The sequence below is a fragment of the Triticum aestivum genome, chromosome 2B, assembly GCF_018294505.1.
Source record: "Triticum aestivum cultivar Chinese Spring chromosome 2B, IWGSC CS RefSeq v2.1, whole genome shotgun sequence".
In the NCBI taxonomy this organism is placed as follows: Eukaryota; Viridiplantae; Streptophyta; class Magnoliopsida; order Poales; family Poaceae; genus Triticum; species Triticum aestivum.
Genome location: NC_057798.1, coordinates 416862014 through 416881379, shown reverse-complemented (window position 1 = coordinate 416881379; position 19366 = coordinate 416862014). Strand labels below are relative to the sequence as shown.

The following is a 19366-nucleotide window of genomic DNA, read 5'->3' as shown; positions in this document are numbered from 1 at the left end:
TAGTAGTGTTATCAACCTCGGCCAGAGATCCTTTCTCGACTCCCTGCGAGAAAGAAATCCCAGAGCCATACTATCCAATTACCATCACAGTCCATTACTCATCACCATCCAATTCTCATCACAAGTATCCAGTTCTAGTTGTATCGATCGGGATACAACTCCAAGTGTCCGTTACCGTAGGACAGGCTATCGATAGATGTTTTCTTCCCTGCAGGGGTGCACCAACTTACCCACCACGCTCTCTTAACTCCGGCCGGACACACTTTCCTGGGTCATGCCCGGCCTCGGCCAAACAATACGCCGCAACCCGACCTAGGCTTAATAGAGAGGCCAGCACACCGGACTAAACCTATGCCCCCAGGGGTCATGGGCCATATCCCCGGGAACTCCTGCACGTTGCGAACGCGGCCGGTGAGCAGACCTAGCTACCTCCTTAAAAAGGTAGGTGCTTACCAGTCCAACCCGGCGCGCGCCGCTCAGTCGCTGACGTCTAATAAGCTTAGGCTGATGTATACGACGCAGAACGCCCATACTATGCCCACGTGATGGTTAGTGCTATCAGGCCAGAGGCCCCTCGGATCAAATATCCAAATCGTAGTGGATTAGGAACGCGCGGTAACAAGCAGAGACTCGCGAAAGATGTGACCCCGTTGCCCCGTCTCGAGGACTTGCGGCAAGGGCTAGGAATGCTCGGCCACGCCTCGTAATTATCTCTCGGGCACCTTCCAGGTCAACCCGTCTCCACATCACTCGCAATTATGCTCACGCGGGCACCCCTCAGGGTCGACCCGTCTTTAGTAACATGGTTCAGTGTAACATAGTAACAATAGTAACTGTGTGTCCAAACATCAAGGGGAAAACCCGAGGAATCACCCCTGGTGAATTCCACTCGATGTAATCAACAAGGTGAACGTAAGAGGAATCACCCCCGAGGTTCACACTTGAGGGGTTGCACGACAGAGTCATATCGAAAGTGGTTAAGGCGGAATCACTCTCGATGACCACGACCGAATAGCTACACTACAGGGTTAACATCAGAAGTGCTGTAGAGGTCTCACCCTCGGCACTTGATAGTAACCCAGCAAAGTCGAGCAACTAAGGGGAAAGTGATGTGCGGTGTCGGGGCCTGGTCTTCGATCCCGTTGATCGGGTCTTCAATGATGAAGCAGGGGCAACAAGGACAAGGTGGGGGTCACTGATGGATCACTAACCAACCTATACTAAGCAGTTTAGGATAAGCAGGTAAGGTACAACAGTAGATACAAAAGCAGGCTATGCATCAGAATAGGAGCAAACAATAACAGTAGTAAAATCTAATGCAAGCATGAGAGAATGGAATGGGCGATATCGGGATGATCAAAGGGGGGGGCTTGCCTGGTTGCTCTGGCAAGGAGGGGTCGTTGTCGACGACGTAGTCGATCATCGGGGCATCAGTGGCCTCGGGGTCTACCGGAGAGAAGAGGGGGAAGAAACAGTAAATACATAGCAAACAGAGGTAACACTAAGCATGACATGACGATACGTAGCGCTAAGCGTGCTCTAACGCGGTACTACACGTTGCAGACGAAGGGGGGAAACATCCGAGGGTGAATTCCTGACGTTAGGTGGATTCCGGACAAAGGAAAAGAGGGGGAAAGTTCCATGTTCAGCATGCTAGGGGCATGTGACAGATGAACGGACCACGTATTCGGATTCGTTGGATTTTTCTGAGCAACTTACATATAGAAAACATTTTCATCTGAGTTACGGTTTATTTTCTATGAATTTTTAAAGTTTTATTAATATTCGGAAATTATTTAAATTAACAGAAAAGGAATATGATGTCAGCATGACGTATGCGTGACTTCAGCAGTCAACTGTCTGGTTGACTGGTCAAACTGATATGGGGACCCCCCCTGTCATAGACAGTGGGTTAAACAGAGCTCAAACTAATCTAAATTTAGTTAGTAAAACTACTGGGCCCACCTGTCAGTGTCCAATTAACTAAACTAATTAGTTTTAATTATTAAAATGTTTTAATTAGAGGATTAAGAAGTGGGACCCGCACGTCAGTGGCACCGAGTGCCCAGTCAGCATAGTTGACCACAGTCAACGTGGTCAACTGGGTCCAGGGGGCCCACAGGCAGCGACCCAGAGGCGGGCCCTGCCGGTGCCAGGTCAGCGCCAGCGCCGGAGCAACGCCGGCGAGGCCATCCGCGGCGGATCCGCGCCGGAGTTAGCCGGAATTCGCGCGCAGGGCGCGAGAGGGGGTGTGGCCTAGTGCGTTCGATCGGGCGTCCGACGCCGCATCGATCTACGGCGGTCCCGTGGGCTAACTCGGCCGGAGTGGAGCGCTACATCGACGGCGGCGGGCGGCGCGTTCAGACGGAGTTCGGGATCGGCGCTACAGAGCGCGTGCGAGCGAAGTAAAGGGCTAGGCGAGGTCTATGGCGCTCCAGGAGCTCGTCAGAGCTACTAGCTCGAGCGGAGGAGCTCGGTAGCGAGCCCTACGACGGTAATGGCGGACGGCGGAGCTCGGCTTGCGGGCGAGCTAGCTACGGCGCGGGGAAGAGCACGGGGAGAGAGGGAGAGGAAGGCGGAGCTCACTGGGCGCCTGTAAGGGAGGGCAGCGGGCTCGAGGAGGGCGCGAGGTAGCCGGAATTGACGGAGAAGCGGCGGCTGTCGAAGGAAGAAGAAGACGAGGATCCGGGGCAGCAACGCCTCCCAGCTCGCGCTGCTGGCCGTAGTAGACGCAGGAGATGCCGACGATGCTCCTCGACGTCTTCGCTTGGCTCGGGGAGGTCGTCGGCCATGGTCACGGCGAGGCGGTAGCAGCGGCCGCGTCGGGTGGGCGCAGGGGAGAAAGGGATCTGGGGAGAGGGAGAGTGTAGGACGGAGTGGGGAGCGAGGGGGCAAGTGGGGGAGGGGACCGAGGCGCCGCAGGGGGGCGGCATCCTTATCGCCTCCGCGGTGACGTCGACGAGCTGGTCCGGCAGGGACTGCTCGGTCGCAGGCGCCCGGTCGTGCGAGCAGTGGCGAAGAAAGGCGACCGAGGGAGTGCAGGGTTGGGCCGGCCTGGCTAGATGGCCAGCTGGGCTGAGGCCTAGCGCGAGGGGGGGTCTCTTTTATTTTCCTTTTAAAAGACTTTGTATTTTCTGTTCCTGTTTTATTTTACAGCAACAGTTTTGCAATAATTCAAGCCACCAAATGACCTTGCATAAAAGTGGAGCTTGGCCACAAAAATACTATGAAATATTCTGCAGTGTCACAAAAAGTTTGTGCAATTTTGGAGTTCATTTGAATTTTTCATAAAGAGGATAGCATTTAAAAAAATGCTTAAATGATGTGGTTATAATTGCCAAAGCTCATCTTTGCACAAGAGGGATGTTGTGTTCCTTAACAAATAAATGTTATGGAATATTTGTCAAATGACGGACATTTTTCTAGCAAGTTTCGAGCAAACTCATTTTGCATTGTGACTTTGAATTGTTTTCAGAGAGGAATTTGAAATGAGATATTATCCCAACATGACTATCATTGAAATTCACAGTAGCTTAGCATCATCATGGTGGTTTAGTGTAGCATGATCCTCGGGGTGTTACAATAAGTTGGTGCGTTAACCTGTTTATTGTTGGCATCATAAATCATCTGGTAAAATGACAAATCAGTGTCTTCAGCCAGTTTGCTTGCCAGTGGATGCATTTCCCTCGCCAGGGCCCTGAGGTCGTCATTATCAAAATCTGACTCGTCCTCTTTTTGGCCTGGATAGCCGTTTCCAATATCTTCCGGACCAAGGTCAGATATCTATTCCTTGGCCCGAGTAAATGCAGTGAGAGCACCAGCCCTAGCAGCTGATTTCTTTAATTTCTCAAGCCGAGCAGGCATCATAGGTAATTTTTCCAATGTTTCCTTGATTAAAGTTGGGGGCGGTTTATTATGTGAAGCTGTGCAGATGACCCGTTGAACGCCGGTATACAATTGCTCTATCAGTGTATAAGCAGCCTTCAGTTTTTTGCGCATATCTGAGCCAAGATGAGTAATGCGGCTACCTGCAATGGTCAAAATATTAGTAAACCGGTATTTTCATGGATGTTGCTTATTTAAAGCTTATGAAGAGGATATTTACCGAAGACAGCAGTGGTCATAGCATTAATTTGCCGTTTCAAGCCAGTCAGTTCTTCTACTACCAGATTAAGGGTTGCCTCAGCGTCCTCCGCCCACTTTAGCAGAGTTGTTTTTTCAGCATCCCATCGTACCCGTTCGCTTTTAAAGTTGTCCTTCAGTTGTTCCATGGCTGTTAAAGCGCTGGTCCGCTCTTCTTTAGCCTTGGAAGTTTTTGCTTGCTGGGACTTGATATTTTCTTGAAGGTCGGTGAGTTGAGATTCCTTTTTGCTCAGATCAGCCTGGAAGAGACATTTAATAAGTTGGAAGTGCATATTTGAAGTCCCAGGCACATAACAAGTTATACACTTGGCACTTGGGGGTTAATGCATATTGCTTTTTATCAACTGTCATTTTAAGTCCCAAGCACATAACAAGTTATACACTTGGCACTTGGGGGCTAATGCATATTTGCTCAAATCAAGGTTATGGTTTTTTCCTCCTCAATCGGATTACAAAGATGATTATCAAGAATTTTGGAAGCTTCATGACAGAAAGGTACCGGTTCATCCTAAAGGTATAAACTGGTCCCTAGGGGCTACGCAAGCAAAATTAAATATTGTTCTGCTACAAGTCCCAGTTCACATTAATATTATGAACCGGCCCTTGGGGGCTACTGGAATTGATAGTCTAAGCCAGTCATAAGGAAAGACAACTTATGCAGAGTGAGTGATATTTACCTCATACCGCTCCTTCATCAAGCCCACTAAACCGGCTTCATAGTCGCGGCTTGTGTACAGGCGGTTTAGGAATCCAGAATGAATGTCTTGGGCGTTGAGGTGGGCATAGCTTGATAAATCTGTTTTCCACTTTCCCTTGTCCATAGCAGAAAGTCCTTCATTAGCACTATGCTTTGATAAAGCGATAGGATTGTCAGGAGAGGTGTAACCAATGCCAGTAACAACAACATCGTCATCAGCACCTTTAGCCGGGCTTGGCGGATCATCAGCATGAGCTGATGTATCAACATCCATGTGCTCAGCTTCAGTTGTTTGATCCGGCAACGACGAGCCATCAGGAATATTGTCAACATCTGGATGTGACGGTTCAGGAGTTTTTTCCGTTTCATCCTGATTGGGGTCTTCAGCCGGTTTGTTCACTTTGGCCTTCTTGCTGGCTCTGGCTTTGGCCCTGGAAAATAATAAGTATGCCCCAGAATAGTGCAAGGATCAAAAATACTAAGGTATGACGGATTATCAAAATTTACTCACCCAGGAACCGTTTTAAGGGTCGGAAGCTTCGTCCCAGTTGATTCGCCAAAAGATGAATGGGAGGTCCCCTGGTAATTCGAGTTAGACGGATTAAGAGGATATCGGAAATAACCCGCCCTGGGACAAGGTGTATCAGAAGTACAAGAGACCTCTTGGCGGCGTTTACGAACCGGAGAGTTTGGTAAACCGGAGGAAGTAACCACTTGGCCGCTATGCCGGGTTGTGCGGTGAGCTTCATGCTGTTGTGTCTTCAAAAGAAAGTGCGGATCCGAATAAGCTAGAGGGTGTGAAAATCTTACTTTCCGGACTGCTTTACGGGTTTTTGGTGTTGGCACAGGATCTGAGTTGGAAGAAAGAGCCTCTACATCACCAGCACGGCTAGCCTCTGCATCATTCTGATAATGATCATTGTCAATGAGGTGTATGAAAAAAGAACCAAAAGAATCAAGTTCTACCTCTGACTCCGGATCATCAAGCTCTTCATCATTGGGCAGGTCAGGGGACTCGGCGGTTTTCTTCTTCGCAGGTTTCTTCATAACATTGGTCTTAGTGCGAGGTGTTTTCGCCGGTTTATCCTGCGGCTTCGTCGGTTTATCATGCGGCTTCCTCTTCCAGAACGTATCATCACCCTGCAAAGATGGACAACAAGTTATAAATAAATATTTAAGAGGGGTCGGATTAAGACAAGAATGATGCAATTCTTACAGTTGGCGGTTTATTGGAAACACAGAAAGGACTGAGCCCTGTCTTGCTGCACTCAGATACTGGTTCATTCAGCATCTTCTTGACAGATTCAATAATCTCCTCGCCAGTTAGCTGAATATCAATATGCCGCTGAGGATCTTTGGCATTTCATGTGTACTCGCACATTAAACCGGTGTGACGACTTAAGGGCAAGATACTCCAAGAGACCCAACAACGGACAAAGTCAATGTCGGTTAAACCATTCGCCATAAAGGCTCAGAGCTTTGAAAGCTGTGGTGCATACTTAGCTCGTTCCTTTGCAGTGAGTCATTGGGGAACTGGATGTGTATTGGTAAGCCGATGAGCACGATAACCCTGCAGAGGATTTTTGTCAGCTGGAGCTGTGTTTTGACAATAAAACCAAGTGTGATTCCAGTCTTTTGGGTGGCTATGATGCTTGGCATGAGGGAAGTTGACATCTTTCCTTTCTGAATTGAAACTCCGCCAAGTTCAATGTTGGGCCCATCCAAAAATTCAGTACGGCGGTTTAAGTAAAAGAAGTCTCTGAATAACTCAACAGTAGGTTCTTCTTGCAGATAAGCCTCGCAAAATACTTGAAATTTGCAAATATTGGACACGAAGTTCGGTCCAATATCTTGCGGGAGGATTTGGAAGCTAGGAAGCACGTCACGGAAGAATTTTGATCCGGGAGGGCTAAACCCTCGACTCAGATGATCAACAAACACAATCACCTCTCCATCCTTGGGCTCAGGAGGATTTTCTGGACCGGGGACCCTCTAGTGGATGATTTCTTTACTCGCTAAAGCGCCTGTTGCAACACACCCGTTCAGCTGCTCTTCCGTAACCCGGGAAGGGACCCAGTTGCAAGCATAAAATTGTTTGGCCATTTCAATGAAAAGCTGGAAAAAGATCAATGCCGGTTTAAGATTCATGACTGACAAGTATAATGCGTTGCAAGGTCAAAGGGAGAAGACGTTGAGGCATATATACATATTAAACCGGATTCTAACATTGGCAGGGTAATAGAAATGACGAATCGACGGTTTAAGAGACGGCTAATGGTACCTGGCAGGTTATAATTTTCTAAAAGTTAAACCGCCTTCATTGGTATGGAGGTACAGATCTAAAATAACTAAGTGATGAAAAAACAGGGTTCACAAATTGATATTACAAATCTGGATCTACCGTATGTCAGAAAATCGAAAAATATTCAGGGTTAAATGTTCTGGCATTGGAACAGTTGAAGGATCCAGATGGGGTTTTCTACTTAAATGAGATGCACTAGTGGAAAGGAAGAATCATGGCTATCTCTATACAGGATAAATATCAAGGTCTAAATCAAGAACTGCTCCACAGAAATGAATAAAGACAAACACCGATGAATACCGATGGATACGGAAACCCTAATGAAATATCTAGGGTCGAAGGAAAGAAGACTTACCGGTGTCACGGGAGCAGCGGAGAGGCACCTCGATTCTCTGGTAAGCTCAGGGTGATGCAACAGCCGGAGTTGAGGTCGAGGACGAAAACTTGGCGGCGGCAGCTGAGCTTGAACGCTAGGTCGACGCGAGGAGGAAGAAGAAGTAAAGAGGCATGATGGGGAAAGGTAAAAATGACCCTCGGCTTTATTTATAAGGCGAAGGGTTAAGCGGCAGGCACGAGAATCGAGGAGCCCAAAAAATGGATATGTGATAGAGCTGTCGCCTTGATTTTCGGAGGCTCGTTAATAAAGGGGAGGTATGTATGGGTTTGTAATAAGCAGGTGACGTCATGGCGATTTACTATAATCTTGGAAGATGACGTCATGGCGGATTACAAGGTTTACGCGAAGGTGTTGAAGAAGGAATTTTCCTAAGTGTTGAAGATTGACATGAACAGGTTCAAATCAATCTGGGGCCTAATGTTGGGGATATAACTGCTGAGTATAAACCGCCCAGGTGGGGCCGGGTTATACCCGTAATGAGTTATCCATATTGAAGCCCATGAAGACAAGGAGTATGGCGCTTTACTATAGAGATTTAAAGGTCGAGGGCCCAAAGGCGGGTTAGGGCGCGTAGACATAAACCGCCATATACTGTGTAACTTGTGTTGTAAGGTAGGAAAGGGTAGAAACCGAGCCGGACACGTGTATGAGCCGGCCGGGATTCTGTAAACCGCCGGGCGTCAACCTATGTATTTAAAGGGACGACCCGGCGGCGGTTCAAGGACAAGAAACAACAACTCGAGAGCCAGGCAAAGCAGATTCGCTCCCTGGTCATCGAAACCCCATCAATTCCACCACAACTGGATCGTAGGCTTTTACCTTCACCGCAAGGGGCCGAACCAGTATAAACTCCTCGTGTCCTTTGTCTGGTTTAACCCCTTTAAGCTAATCTCGTTGCGATGGCTCCACGACTAAGTCCTTACACTAGGACATCTGACGTGACAATTCCACGACAAGATCAGTTTTATGTGTGAATATACATTTTTAAAAATAAGTAAATTTTATGGGTATGAAAAGTACCAATAGTTTTCTTAGTTGTTGTTATGGGTATGGAAGCCAACTTGCTTACACCTCTTGCACGTTCTAGGCACTTTCTTTTTTTGTCCACCAACATTTTTCTTCCCCTCTCCATCCTTATTTTGCTTCTCTTCTCCATCCTTGTTTTCATGCCTACCCTTGTCTAAGTGCCCCTTAATTCTTTTGCATCTCCCTTTTGTATGGACATCAGTTGGTGGATGAATTTCGACTTGATTAGGCATAGTACAACCAATATATGCCTCAAACTCGTCTTGTCTACTAGGATGGTTGGCAACAACCCTTTCAAACACATTTCTTTCATGTCAACTAGAATGTTTCTTAATGCTTCCAATTCTTCAGGAGAGTGTTCAGCCAACCTAATTCTATCATCCACTACTTGGTGTATCTCAGAAACCATTACAACACCCATTAGTCATACAAGTTAGTAATTGCTAGCAAAATTTGAACCAAGTTATGGTGATAATGATACTCACACAGACTGGGACGTCCATAGCTCTCTTTTTTGCTGTACCAAAGCTATCCTGATTGATCGGAGGAGGATGTATTTCAATATCATGGCGGTCTGCCTCATTGCAATTATGGGTTTGCAAATCCATATCACCACCAAGCTAAGAAAAACAACCAGGACGTTCCCGTGATCAGTTTGTATCATTAGAGGAAGAAAAACAATCAACAAATAAATGCGTTGCTCGCCTGTGTACTACTACTACCAGGAGGCAGGTGCATAGCAAGGGACAGAGGATCGGCAACACCGTTGGTTATTACGAGCGGCAGTGATGCCTCCTCCAAAGAGCGAGTCACGATGGGCGTAGAGCAATGGCTCATGGCCGTGGCCGACGGAGGGCAGGGAAACACGACCGAGACCGGTGGAGGGCGGGGGCTCATGGGCGAGGCCGGAGGAGGGCAGGGGATCACGGCCGGCTGAGTGCTAGCGCTGTTGGACGGGGCGACCGTCGGAGGGCTAGGGCATATGGCGATCGACGCACGACTAGACTCCATGGCGGCTGTACAGAGCATGATTTGTTCTCCCTTTTTTGGGGGTGAATTGTTACCAAGAAAGGACGTAAATGCAGGGGGTTAGCTGCAAAACTAGGATTAAGTGCGTGGTTAGTTTCCACCTTTTTTCTGTACCGTAGGTCCTCGATCCAGTGGCGCACGAAGAGAGTTTTCAGTTTTCAGTGAACGAACGTTTTCACTGATATATATCATAACTGAATGAGCGACTCATGTACTAAGTATATTGAATTCATGCTACAATCAACTCATCCAAAAGTCCGAATTGATAGAGAAAGATGGGCGCTATATTTCAACACTAAGAGCTCAAGAGTTTATCACGCTATGTCAAGCGATGCCACTTTCGTAGTTAAATCGAGACTCATGCACCAAGAGCTCAGAAATTCATCACTCTATGCCAAGCGCTGACGCTCCGGCTCAGTTGCATCGTGTGAGGCTTTTTGTATGATTTTCTACAGATAGATTTGCATAATCTTGATTCCGCCGATACGGACCATACTTGAGTGTTCAGGTAAACTCAGAATTAGGGACGACCATATTTTAAAAAATCGGGACAGCCATATTTTTAAAAAATGATTTTTTGGGGGACAAATCTACAGAAACAAAAGACCTTTTCACTTCAAATCGAGTCAAACTGCTTCAATTACCTTACGTGGGGTGGGTCTAACAGGTTTTCTGTTACTTAATTTGTGTAGATGATGAAATCCCAGAAAGATAAATAAGCATCAGGACCATACCTATAAAATTATCGCTAAACATGTAGAGCGTGTCTAACAGATCAGGACATGCAGATTGGTTTGAAACAAATACCATCACAAGCGTCCCTTCTTCCTAGTTACAGTACTACGTGCAAGAGTTGTACTTAGCCTCCAGATATAGAGACATACATACATATATATGGATAGTTGGCCTGCAAAAGAACTGATGTGCCAGCCCAGTGCACAACAGCACAACAGTAGCATGTTCCTCATCCTACAACATTAGCAGAACTCTAACCCGTCACACAACACACAACTGATTTGAGCACATATGCAAGAGTTGTGCTATGTTTGATGAGATATCCATATCCGGATTTGAGCACAAAATGTTGCTCCGGTTTTCACCGCACCGTGCCGAATGTTACCTCCTCGCCTTCTTTCTAGGTCTTCCACGTCCTGTGAACAGTTATACCACATGAACGGTCATTGGAAACGCACCACAAGCTTTCAATATTTGTTGCAGTAAATGCAAGCAGCCCTTGGTAATAAAATGTCACCAAACTAGTGTTTACGTGCGGTAAAGAAATTGAATTGAACACATGTTTCGCAGGAACTGCTTACCAGTTCTAAAAGAAAAGCATTTGGCTAAAATCGAATCTATACTACTATCTAAAACACAAGGTCATGGGATCCATACGATCTGGACCATTCATCCTTAATTCAAATCGAATATGTATCTCTAATTCAGTGGTTCAGGAATTTGTGGCACTAATCATGGTTGGTAGTACAGATTTTCTTTTGACGAACAATGTCTGCTAAGACAAGGAGAACACAATTTGTACCTTGATGGATTTGTGATTAGCCAAGCATACTGTCCTCCCATATAAGGTTATTATCTTAGGGGTTTTTTCTCAGTTTACATCTATTTGGTATGGTACTAATCATCATTAGAAGTTGTATAACCAAGTTTTAGATGGCTTGAGCTTGAACTTTGAAGACGGATTACATTTGTTCAACAAACAGACTATCGTTATTTGGCTACTTCAGTTTCGCAATCACTATGTTTACATAGTACCAGGGCAGTGGATATAACATTTTTGGTTTAGGGTACAAAAAGGTCGATACCCACTTATCTGGACTGAAGCATGATTTTTTAACGACATTCATTACCTGAGACAACAAAGTATGAAGTGCATATAGGGAGTTAAGGAGGTTTTGCAAAACTTGATGTTTTTACCATACAAAAGCATTAACACTCAACTATGACATTGTTTTAAGACTTGCTTTCTAAAATTCGGAGGTGGCTTCACTTTCGTGCTATATATATTGGGTAAAGCATGCATTGCGCATCGGTGATTGCTAATAACTAGTAGCAAGCCTTTGTGATGTCACTGCTACCAAGTAATAGCTGGGAGATAAAAAGTTGATGAAATTAATGCAAATTATTAAGTAACCTTTACGACCCGAATCATGTGATTGAAGCTTATCCAAAGCAGTGACTTGAGCAACTGAGCCACCCTACATAGTTACAAGTTCACACAATTTAGCAAAGGTACATACAAAAAAAGATCTTGAACAACACATGATTGCTAGAGAACATCAAAGAAAAAAGGGGCATAGTTACACGACTATCACTATCAAATCATCATATGATAGTTAGAGGTTATTAGTAAAAATGTTCAGAGTTCTACAGCTGGCTTGCCACTCAACTATAGTGTGGCAGCATTGTAATCATCAGGAGCAAAGGTGAAATATGACAGAACATTTCATATCTAGAAACAATGTATGGTTACTGTAACATAATATGATTAGAATGCTACATGATGGTTTGTTTAGAAGAGAATTAATCCCAGAATGTAGCATGTATCATGGGGTCAAAACTGGAACCCTGTCGTAATTGATTTTCATTATTAAGTTAACTGTTTCTCATTGTGTTTTCTTCCAAGGTGCGAAATTCAACCTACCTTTTTGTGACAAGTCGGACCGGCAGGGGGTGTTGTCTCTTCAGTTGGTATCACCTTCATACTCAATGTTTCGTGCTGCATTGTCTTCCTCTTGGAGTACCCCCTCTTCAATGAAGCACCATTAGACATTCCGTACACTTTGCCGCTCCGTAGTCTTCTTGAACACTGAAGACTTCCATGCTCTGGACTCACCCCTTGGTTTAGTACTTCTAACACATGCTCTGTTCCAGGACACACTGAGCTGTTGCCCAACTTGGAAGGTCCACGTTCTTCTACTATTTTATCTATATCATTATTAACTAAAGCAGAGTCCACGGAGTGAGTAACAATTCTCTGCCCACTTGCATCTGTCTGTATATCTTCATGTGAATTATCTGCTCTAGATGCTTGACCATTACATGTTTCTCCAGGTCCAGGATCTTCAAAAGATTCATCAGGCGTACCCATCCTATCATTACATAATCCCTCAGATGAAGCCATGTTGCTCACTGAGTTATCATAACCACCACTAGTGCCAGAAGGTTCCTGAATTCTTGGTTTTACATAGTTTGGAAGCCCAGGTCCATCTGTATTACCAGTAGACTCTTTAGATGTTCTGAAATCAAAGTCTGTCAAAGTATGTTCCATTGAATTGGCAAAGCTGCTGCGCAAGAACTTCTCTACACAATATTCAGTTGATTTTGCTGGAGATAGTGTGTGTTCATTCGCCTGTTTTATGTTAGAATTAGCATATTTCTCCCATTGAATAGGAAAACCAAGCCTGAACTGTTCCGTAACCTGCATAAATTTAATGTGGTTAGACGATTAAAGCTTGACCATATATTAAGGTACCATCCAAAAATGAAATTCACAGGGATAAACAAGACGGACAAGGGGAACTATTGAAGTATGAAAAACTAGGAACAATCATTTTGGTAACAAAAAATCTAGAACAAACTGATGTATGAAGAAAGAAAACAAACCTCACGAGAAAATCCATTCCAATGCATCTGTTCGATATTTAATGGACCCCTGGTTAATACAATTTTGTGATCTGCAGTCTCAAGAGTACCATCAGCATGCCGCATCGTAATGGAACCAGAACTGAATACTCGACCTGCTCGATTGCTGTTAGCAAAATGAGTATGTTAATGTTATGAGGTGTCGAGAAAAACTGCTCGTTAACAAGCTAACAGATGGTGTAACACTGTAGAAATTTTGAATGCTACCAGTTCTGGTGCATACAGCAAATAATACAAGGCAAAATTTCCTATCCATGGAGATACAGTCACATAAACCAGCATATAAGTTAAAGTGATGTTTTGACCCACGATCAGAAATACAATCAAGGTTTATGGTTTTGTCTGCACTAGAAATATGAAATTTTAACACAAAACAATGAGAAGCGATGTTCTAAAAAAACATAATCATGTTCACAGTTTATCTTCCCATTGATGTAACACTATGTAACAGATCATCAGCACAATTTAATGGAGTTACATCAGTGCTAAGGTGTTTATTTTTAATAGGCAAATGAGCTGCTTAAACCAGGTACTTGAGAATCTTATATTTCCCATCAACTATTTTCCACCATGTACTCCCGTCTTTTTTTACATGTGTCGGTTTCAGAAATCAGCATAATCTCCAAAACAAACCTTTAAGAACTACTTATGGTAAAGATCAAGTTGGAGATGGCGCCAACAAGGTTTATGATGTATATACCTTTTCTTCAGTCTACTCATGGTGGAACCAGTTTACAGTATCAGTACGAATTTATGCCGACTCAGATCATAGAGAATTTTTTTAAAAAAATACACATAGTGCATCGTATTGTTCATACTTAAACTTTGTTGGTTTTAAAAAGAACGTCTATTTCTTTTAGCAAAAGCATAGCTGTTGACTGAAAACAAACTGTACACTCACGCCCAAATTTGCAGGATGCAGCAATAGATCTTGGGCATAGAAAATCCAAACAGAATGAGATGTAAGTACAATTTTTGGGTAAGCATCCACCTACTCCCTCTGTAAAGTGATCTAAACGCTCTTATATTTCTTTACGGAGGAAGTACATGCCTAGCACCGCAATAGCAACCAAATTACAGCGAGGGAAGCAACCTCCCAAAAAACAGGCGGGGGAGAGGGGGAAAGATAGGGGGGAAATGCCTCACTTCTCGACGTTGTCGATGTACCCGGCAACACGGATCTTGCCGCCTTGACCCCTCACCGGCCACCAGTCAAGGAGCGCAACCTAACGGAAAGAGGAAAAGAAGCAGGGGAAGACGTCAGGCCCAGTGCTTAGCAGGACGGAAGCGAAGTGAAAGGAAGAGGGGAAGTGCGAGCGTACGCATCTCTGCACGGTGGCACAGCGAGTGGGGGCACTCACGGAGGCCGGCGGTGGGGCAGGAGCCGCCGTCCGGTGGGTGGAGGCACTCACGGAGGCCGGCGCTGGGGCAGGAGCCGCCGTCCCTTGGGTGGGGGCACTCACGGAGGCCGGCGGTGGGGCAGGAACCGCCGTCCCGTGGGTGGGGGCACTCACGGAGGCCGGCGGTGGGGCAGGAGCCGCCGTCCCGTGGGTGGAGGGGACTGGTTCGGGTTTGGACGCCATGCTCCGTGTCCTCATTTGAGAGATTTTTGGCAAGGGAAATGCTTATCGGTAGTTGGGGGCAAGTGGAGAGGACCGGGACTGGAAGGTCGACGGCAGCGGCGGCGGCGGTGGTGGTGCTTGGCGGCGGGGGGAGACTCGAGACGCCAGAGAAACAAGAGGTGGCGGGGTGAAGAGCATGAGGAGCTTATTTCGGTGTCCTTTGCTTCAGTCTAAGGTGGTGTTTGTTTCTCTAGTCCTAGGACTTTTTCTAGTCCTGGGATTTTTTGAAAAAGATTTTTAAAGAGGTGCTTCTAAGAATTTTTAGCAAAAAGTCCCAAAAAAGTCTCACCCTGTTTGGTTTGCTAGGGACTTTTTCTAGTCCCTACATCAAAAAGTCCCTGGAAACAAACACCCCCTAAAAGCATTTGCACCCGACTCTCCTCACCGGGAATGCACTGGGCTACAGTACAGCTGGAGATATCATCCCATTCCATAGTCACCTGAGCTGAGTAAAAACGAGGCTGTCACATTCGGCGGAGCATATGGGCCGTTAGATCTATTTTGCCTCCCGATCATGGTCGTCGGATATAGGGCAGAGGGGATGTAAGCTGTCGACTATTTCGTGAAATCGACCTGGGTCGTCTGATATTTTTACAAGTGGCAGTAGTGTGCAATTTGGTAATCTGGCTAGGGTTATAATTGGGATTTCATGTACATGCATATAAAAGGCAACGACTCTCACGATAGAAAACCTAGCAGATGCCTTGGCCCGTTCAATTCCCTCTCACTCTCTTGATTTCCTCTTCAAACCCTAGACTTCGTGTCCGCACTCACACCCTCCCCTTCCTACATGTCACTCTCTTCCTTCCATACCCTCGCGTCGTCGCTCAGTCGACCGCTCTGTCGCCGGTCATCGCCTCCAGGAAGCACGTGGCCGCTGCTCGATCCTTGCCTACCTAGGTCGCGCCGCTCTTTGGCGCTCGACAAGAGAGGGTCTGTCTGACCCGCTCCTCAGCACTCAACGGGAGAGAGCCTGATCGCACGACTGCGGTCGGGTGTTTGCCGTTGTTGGTTTCACCGACAATACGCAACATCAAGGTCACGAAAATCCTAGTTGACGGTGGGGCTGGCTTGAACTTGATCTCTCCTGAGGTGATCGAGAGGCTGCAGATCCCTGAGGAGGAGCTCAAGAAAACTACCCTAGAAGGAGCCAACCCAAGGGGAAGATTATGCTGCCGGTGACGTTTGGCGGGGAACTGAACTACCGAACAGAGAAGATAGTGTTTGATGTTGTCAAGATCCCATTGCCGTTTAATGGAATCCTTGTCGGTCGGCATTGGCCAAGTTCATGGAAACATCTCATTATGCCTACAACACGTTGAAGATGCCAGGGCCCATGTGGGTCATTTCCATCAACTCTGACAAGAGGGATGCAGTCATATGTGTTGACAAGCTCTATAGAGATGCGGTTGCAGCGGAGACCATCAAGGCTATAGCTCCCGTCAAGAAGAAGAAGAGCGAAAAGCCCGGCAAGACATCTAGCAAGAATTCCAAGAAGCGCGCCTCCACGGAGTGCTGCGCACCCGTTGAAGACTTGCTGGAGAGCTCTACCGGCAAGAGGTCCAAGGTTATTCCACCTGTGACCAAGAAGGTGTCGGCAAAGGAGGACGGCACTGGCGGTACCTTCACCATCAGTGACACCCTTGATAGTAAATAGGAAAGTGCGCTCATTGCCTTCCCGGGGCGAATATAGATGTGTTTGCAGGCAACCATCTGACATTCCCGGTGTTCCCGGGGAGGTAATTAAGCACCACCTTGTTGTATGTCCCCATGCTTGACCCGTCAAGCAGAAGGTCAGGAAGAAAGCTTTGGAATGGCAACAGTTTATTGCTGAGGAAATCAAGAAACTTGAGGCAGCAGGTCTGGTTAGAGGAGTGCTACACCCAACTTGGTTGGCTAATACAGTGGTCGTGCACAAGGCAAATGGAAAGTGGAGACTTTGTATTGATTACAGTGATCTCAATAATGCATGTCCAGAGGATCATTTCCCCTTGCCGCGTATTAACCAAACTGTGGACTCCACCGCTGGCTGCGAGTTGCTCTTGTTCCTTGATGCATATTCTAGGTACCATCAGATATTCATGGCCAAGGAAGACGAGGAGAAGACCGCATTCATTACTCCATGTGGCACATACTGCTTGATGCATATGCCTTTCGGATTAAAGAGTGATGGTTCAACGTTTGCAAGAGTAGTACAGATTGGTTTTGAGCCGCAGCTACACAGGAATATAAAAAGCTTACATGGATGATATAGTGGTCAAAACCAAGGACAAGTCTACCCTCATCCAAGATTTAGACGAAACTTTTGCAAACTTGCACAGAGTTAACATGAAGCTAAACCCTGAGAAGTGCGTGTTCGGTGTCCCATCCGGCAAACTCCTCATGTTCTTTGTGTCTCAGCGGGGGATAGAAGCAAACCCTGACAAGATCTAAGTTATCGAGCAAATCCAAGCACCCAAGACTATCAAGGATGTGCGGCATCTTGCCGGCTGCTTTGGTTAGGTTCATTTCAAGGTCTGTTGAGCGCGCCCTACCATTTTTCAAAATATTGAAAAAGGCAGGTCCGGTAAAATGGACTCCGGAAGCGGAGGATGCGCTGCAAGATCTGAAAAGGTACCCATCCTCTGCGCCAACACTAGTTGCTCCTAGACCCCAGGAGCCGTTGTTGCTATATTTAGCAGCAACAAACCAGGTGGTCAGTGCTGCACTAGTTGCACAAAGAGAAGTTGGTGATGATGAGACAACAGCGGCAAGCACATCCCATAACGAGGCGGAGTGTTCTCTGGCAGATCCCGATGCCGGCAAAGCTAATGTGGTGCAAGCTAGAGAAGTTGGTCAAGTAGATGATAGCGAAAAAGAAGGTGGTGTAGCGGCCAGTGTACTTTGTTAGTTCTCTCTTGCAGGGGCTAGGTCACGGTACTCTAGTGTATAGAAATTGCTTTTCGGCCTCCTCATGGCCTCGAGAAAGCTGCACCACTACTTCCAAGCACATGAGATCACTTTTGTCACTCGCTTTTCATTGCTGCGTATTTTGAGGAATCCAGAGGCAACCGGCGGGATAGTAGAGTGGGCGTTAGAATTGTCAAGTTTTGCACTCAAGTTTGAGAGCACTTAGACCATTCAGAGTAGAGCATTGGCAGAATTCATTGCAGAATGGACGCCAACACAGGATGAAGAAATCCCAGAGTCAACTCTCCCCGGTAAGGAAACTGATAAGGAATGGGTCATGTACTTTTACGGTGCCTTCTTGCTGTAAGGCGTCGGGGCTGGAGTGCTGCTTGTCGCACCCACTGGAGAGCACCTCAAGTATGTGATTCAAATGCACTTTCCCAGGGAAGAGGCAACCAACAATACTGTTGAATATGAGGGGCTCCTTTCCGGGCTCAGGATAGCAGTAGAATTGTGGACCAGGAAATTGATAGTTCGCGGAGATTCACAACTCGTTGTGAAGCAAGTGAATAAAGATTACCAGAGCTTGTTGATGAAAGCCTATGTAAATGAAGTGAGGAAATTGGAGGAGTACTTTGACGGGTTACAAACAGAGCACCTCTCCCGTGCACAGAATAGCATTGCTGATCACCTGTTAAAGTGTGTTGTCCAAAAGCTACCTGTGGAACCAGGGACTTTTGTACTCCATTTGAATCAACCATCAGTTACTCCGTCAATGCGAGCCAAAAAGAGGAGGAAGTTGTATACTGATGAGTATTTTCCAGTAGAGCTTCCCAAGGCCGCCAGCGAGAATATTGCCAGGAAGGACGACGCGCTTAACAATGAGCCACAGTTCTGCACATAACCTCAGGTTCTCGTTGCTGAGAATAGTGCTCCCACGGCTGCAGAAATGTCTTTAGTCCTTGTCGTCGAGACACAAGCTCCGGCATGGGCACAACACATAGTTCAGTTTCTTCAAATAGGAGAACTCCCCAATGAACAAGAGCAAGCTAAGAAAGTAGCCTGCCAGTCAAGTATGTATCCGTTTGTGGACAACATTCTGTACAGAAAAAGACCAAACAAAGTGAAATTAAAGTGCATGTGCCGGGAAGATGGACTCAAGTTGTTGGCAGAAATAAATGGAGGCATATGTGGCTCTCACATAAGACCAAGAGCCCTTATTGGGAAAGCTTTCCGACAAGGTTTTTATTGCCACACAACCCTCCAGGATGCAACATAGCTAGTAACAAGATGTGAAGCATGCCAGTTCCATTCAAAGATCATACACCAACCCGCGCGAGTTCTCCAGACAATCTCTCTCTCCTGGCATTTTTCGGTCTGGGGCTCGATATTTTGGGCCCTGGTGACCCACAAGTATAAGGGATCAATCATAGTCCTTTCGATAAGTAAGAGTGTCGAACCCGACGAGGAGAAGAAGGAAATGACAAGCGATTTTCAGCAAGGTAATTCCTGCAAGCACTGAAATTGTCGCTAACAAGTACTCCCTCCGTCCAAAAATACTTGTCATCAAAATGGATAGAAAGAAATGTATCTAGAACTAA

The 19366-nt window shown here is 46.2% G+C and overlaps 1 protein-coding gene across 3 annotated transcripts; it reads right to left on the bottom strand.

Moving 5' to 3' along the window:
• Nucleotides 1-10329: 10329 nt before the first annotated feature.
• Nucleotides 10330-15039, bottom strand: LOC123045240 (uncharacterized). 3 transcript variants are annotated; one of them, XM_044468223.1, is made up of 6 exons: nt 14577-15039; nt 14401-14480; nt 13216-13360; nt 12254-13030; nt 11744-11807; nt 10330-10745 (listed from the first exon to the last, which is right to left on the bottom strand). In XM_044468223.1, the coding sequence occupies exons 1-6, from the start codon at nt 14850-14852 to the stop codon at nt 10711-10713; spliced, it is 1377 nt and encodes a 458-aa protein (XP_044324158.1). In that variant the 5' UTR covers nt 14853-15039; the 3' UTR covers nt 10330-10710. The 3 variants fall into 3 exon arrangements, with proteins under 3 accessions (XP_044324158.1, XP_044324157.1, XP_044324159.1); XM_044468222.1 differs by lacking the exon at nt 11744-11807; XM_044468224.1 differs by lacking the exon at nt 11744-11807 and having other exon boundaries at nt 14616-15039.
• Nucleotides 15040-19366: the final 4327 nt, after the last annotated feature.

Bases quoted from the DNA above. Each gene is read 5' to 3' on its own strand.
- LOC123045240 (XM_044468222.1), bottom strand. From the start codon at position 14,852: ATGAGGACACGGAGCATGGCGTCCAAACCCGAACCAGTCCCCTCCACC. The intron at 14,481-14,576 runs GTACGCTCGCAC...TCTTTCCGTTAG, and splicing joins GTGCCACCGTGCAGAGATGC to GTTGCGCTCCTTGACTGGTG. The intron at 13,361-14,400 runs GTGAGGCATTTC...TTTTGCTAACAG, and splicing joins TACATCGACAACGTCGAGAA to CAATCGAGCAGGTCGAGTAT.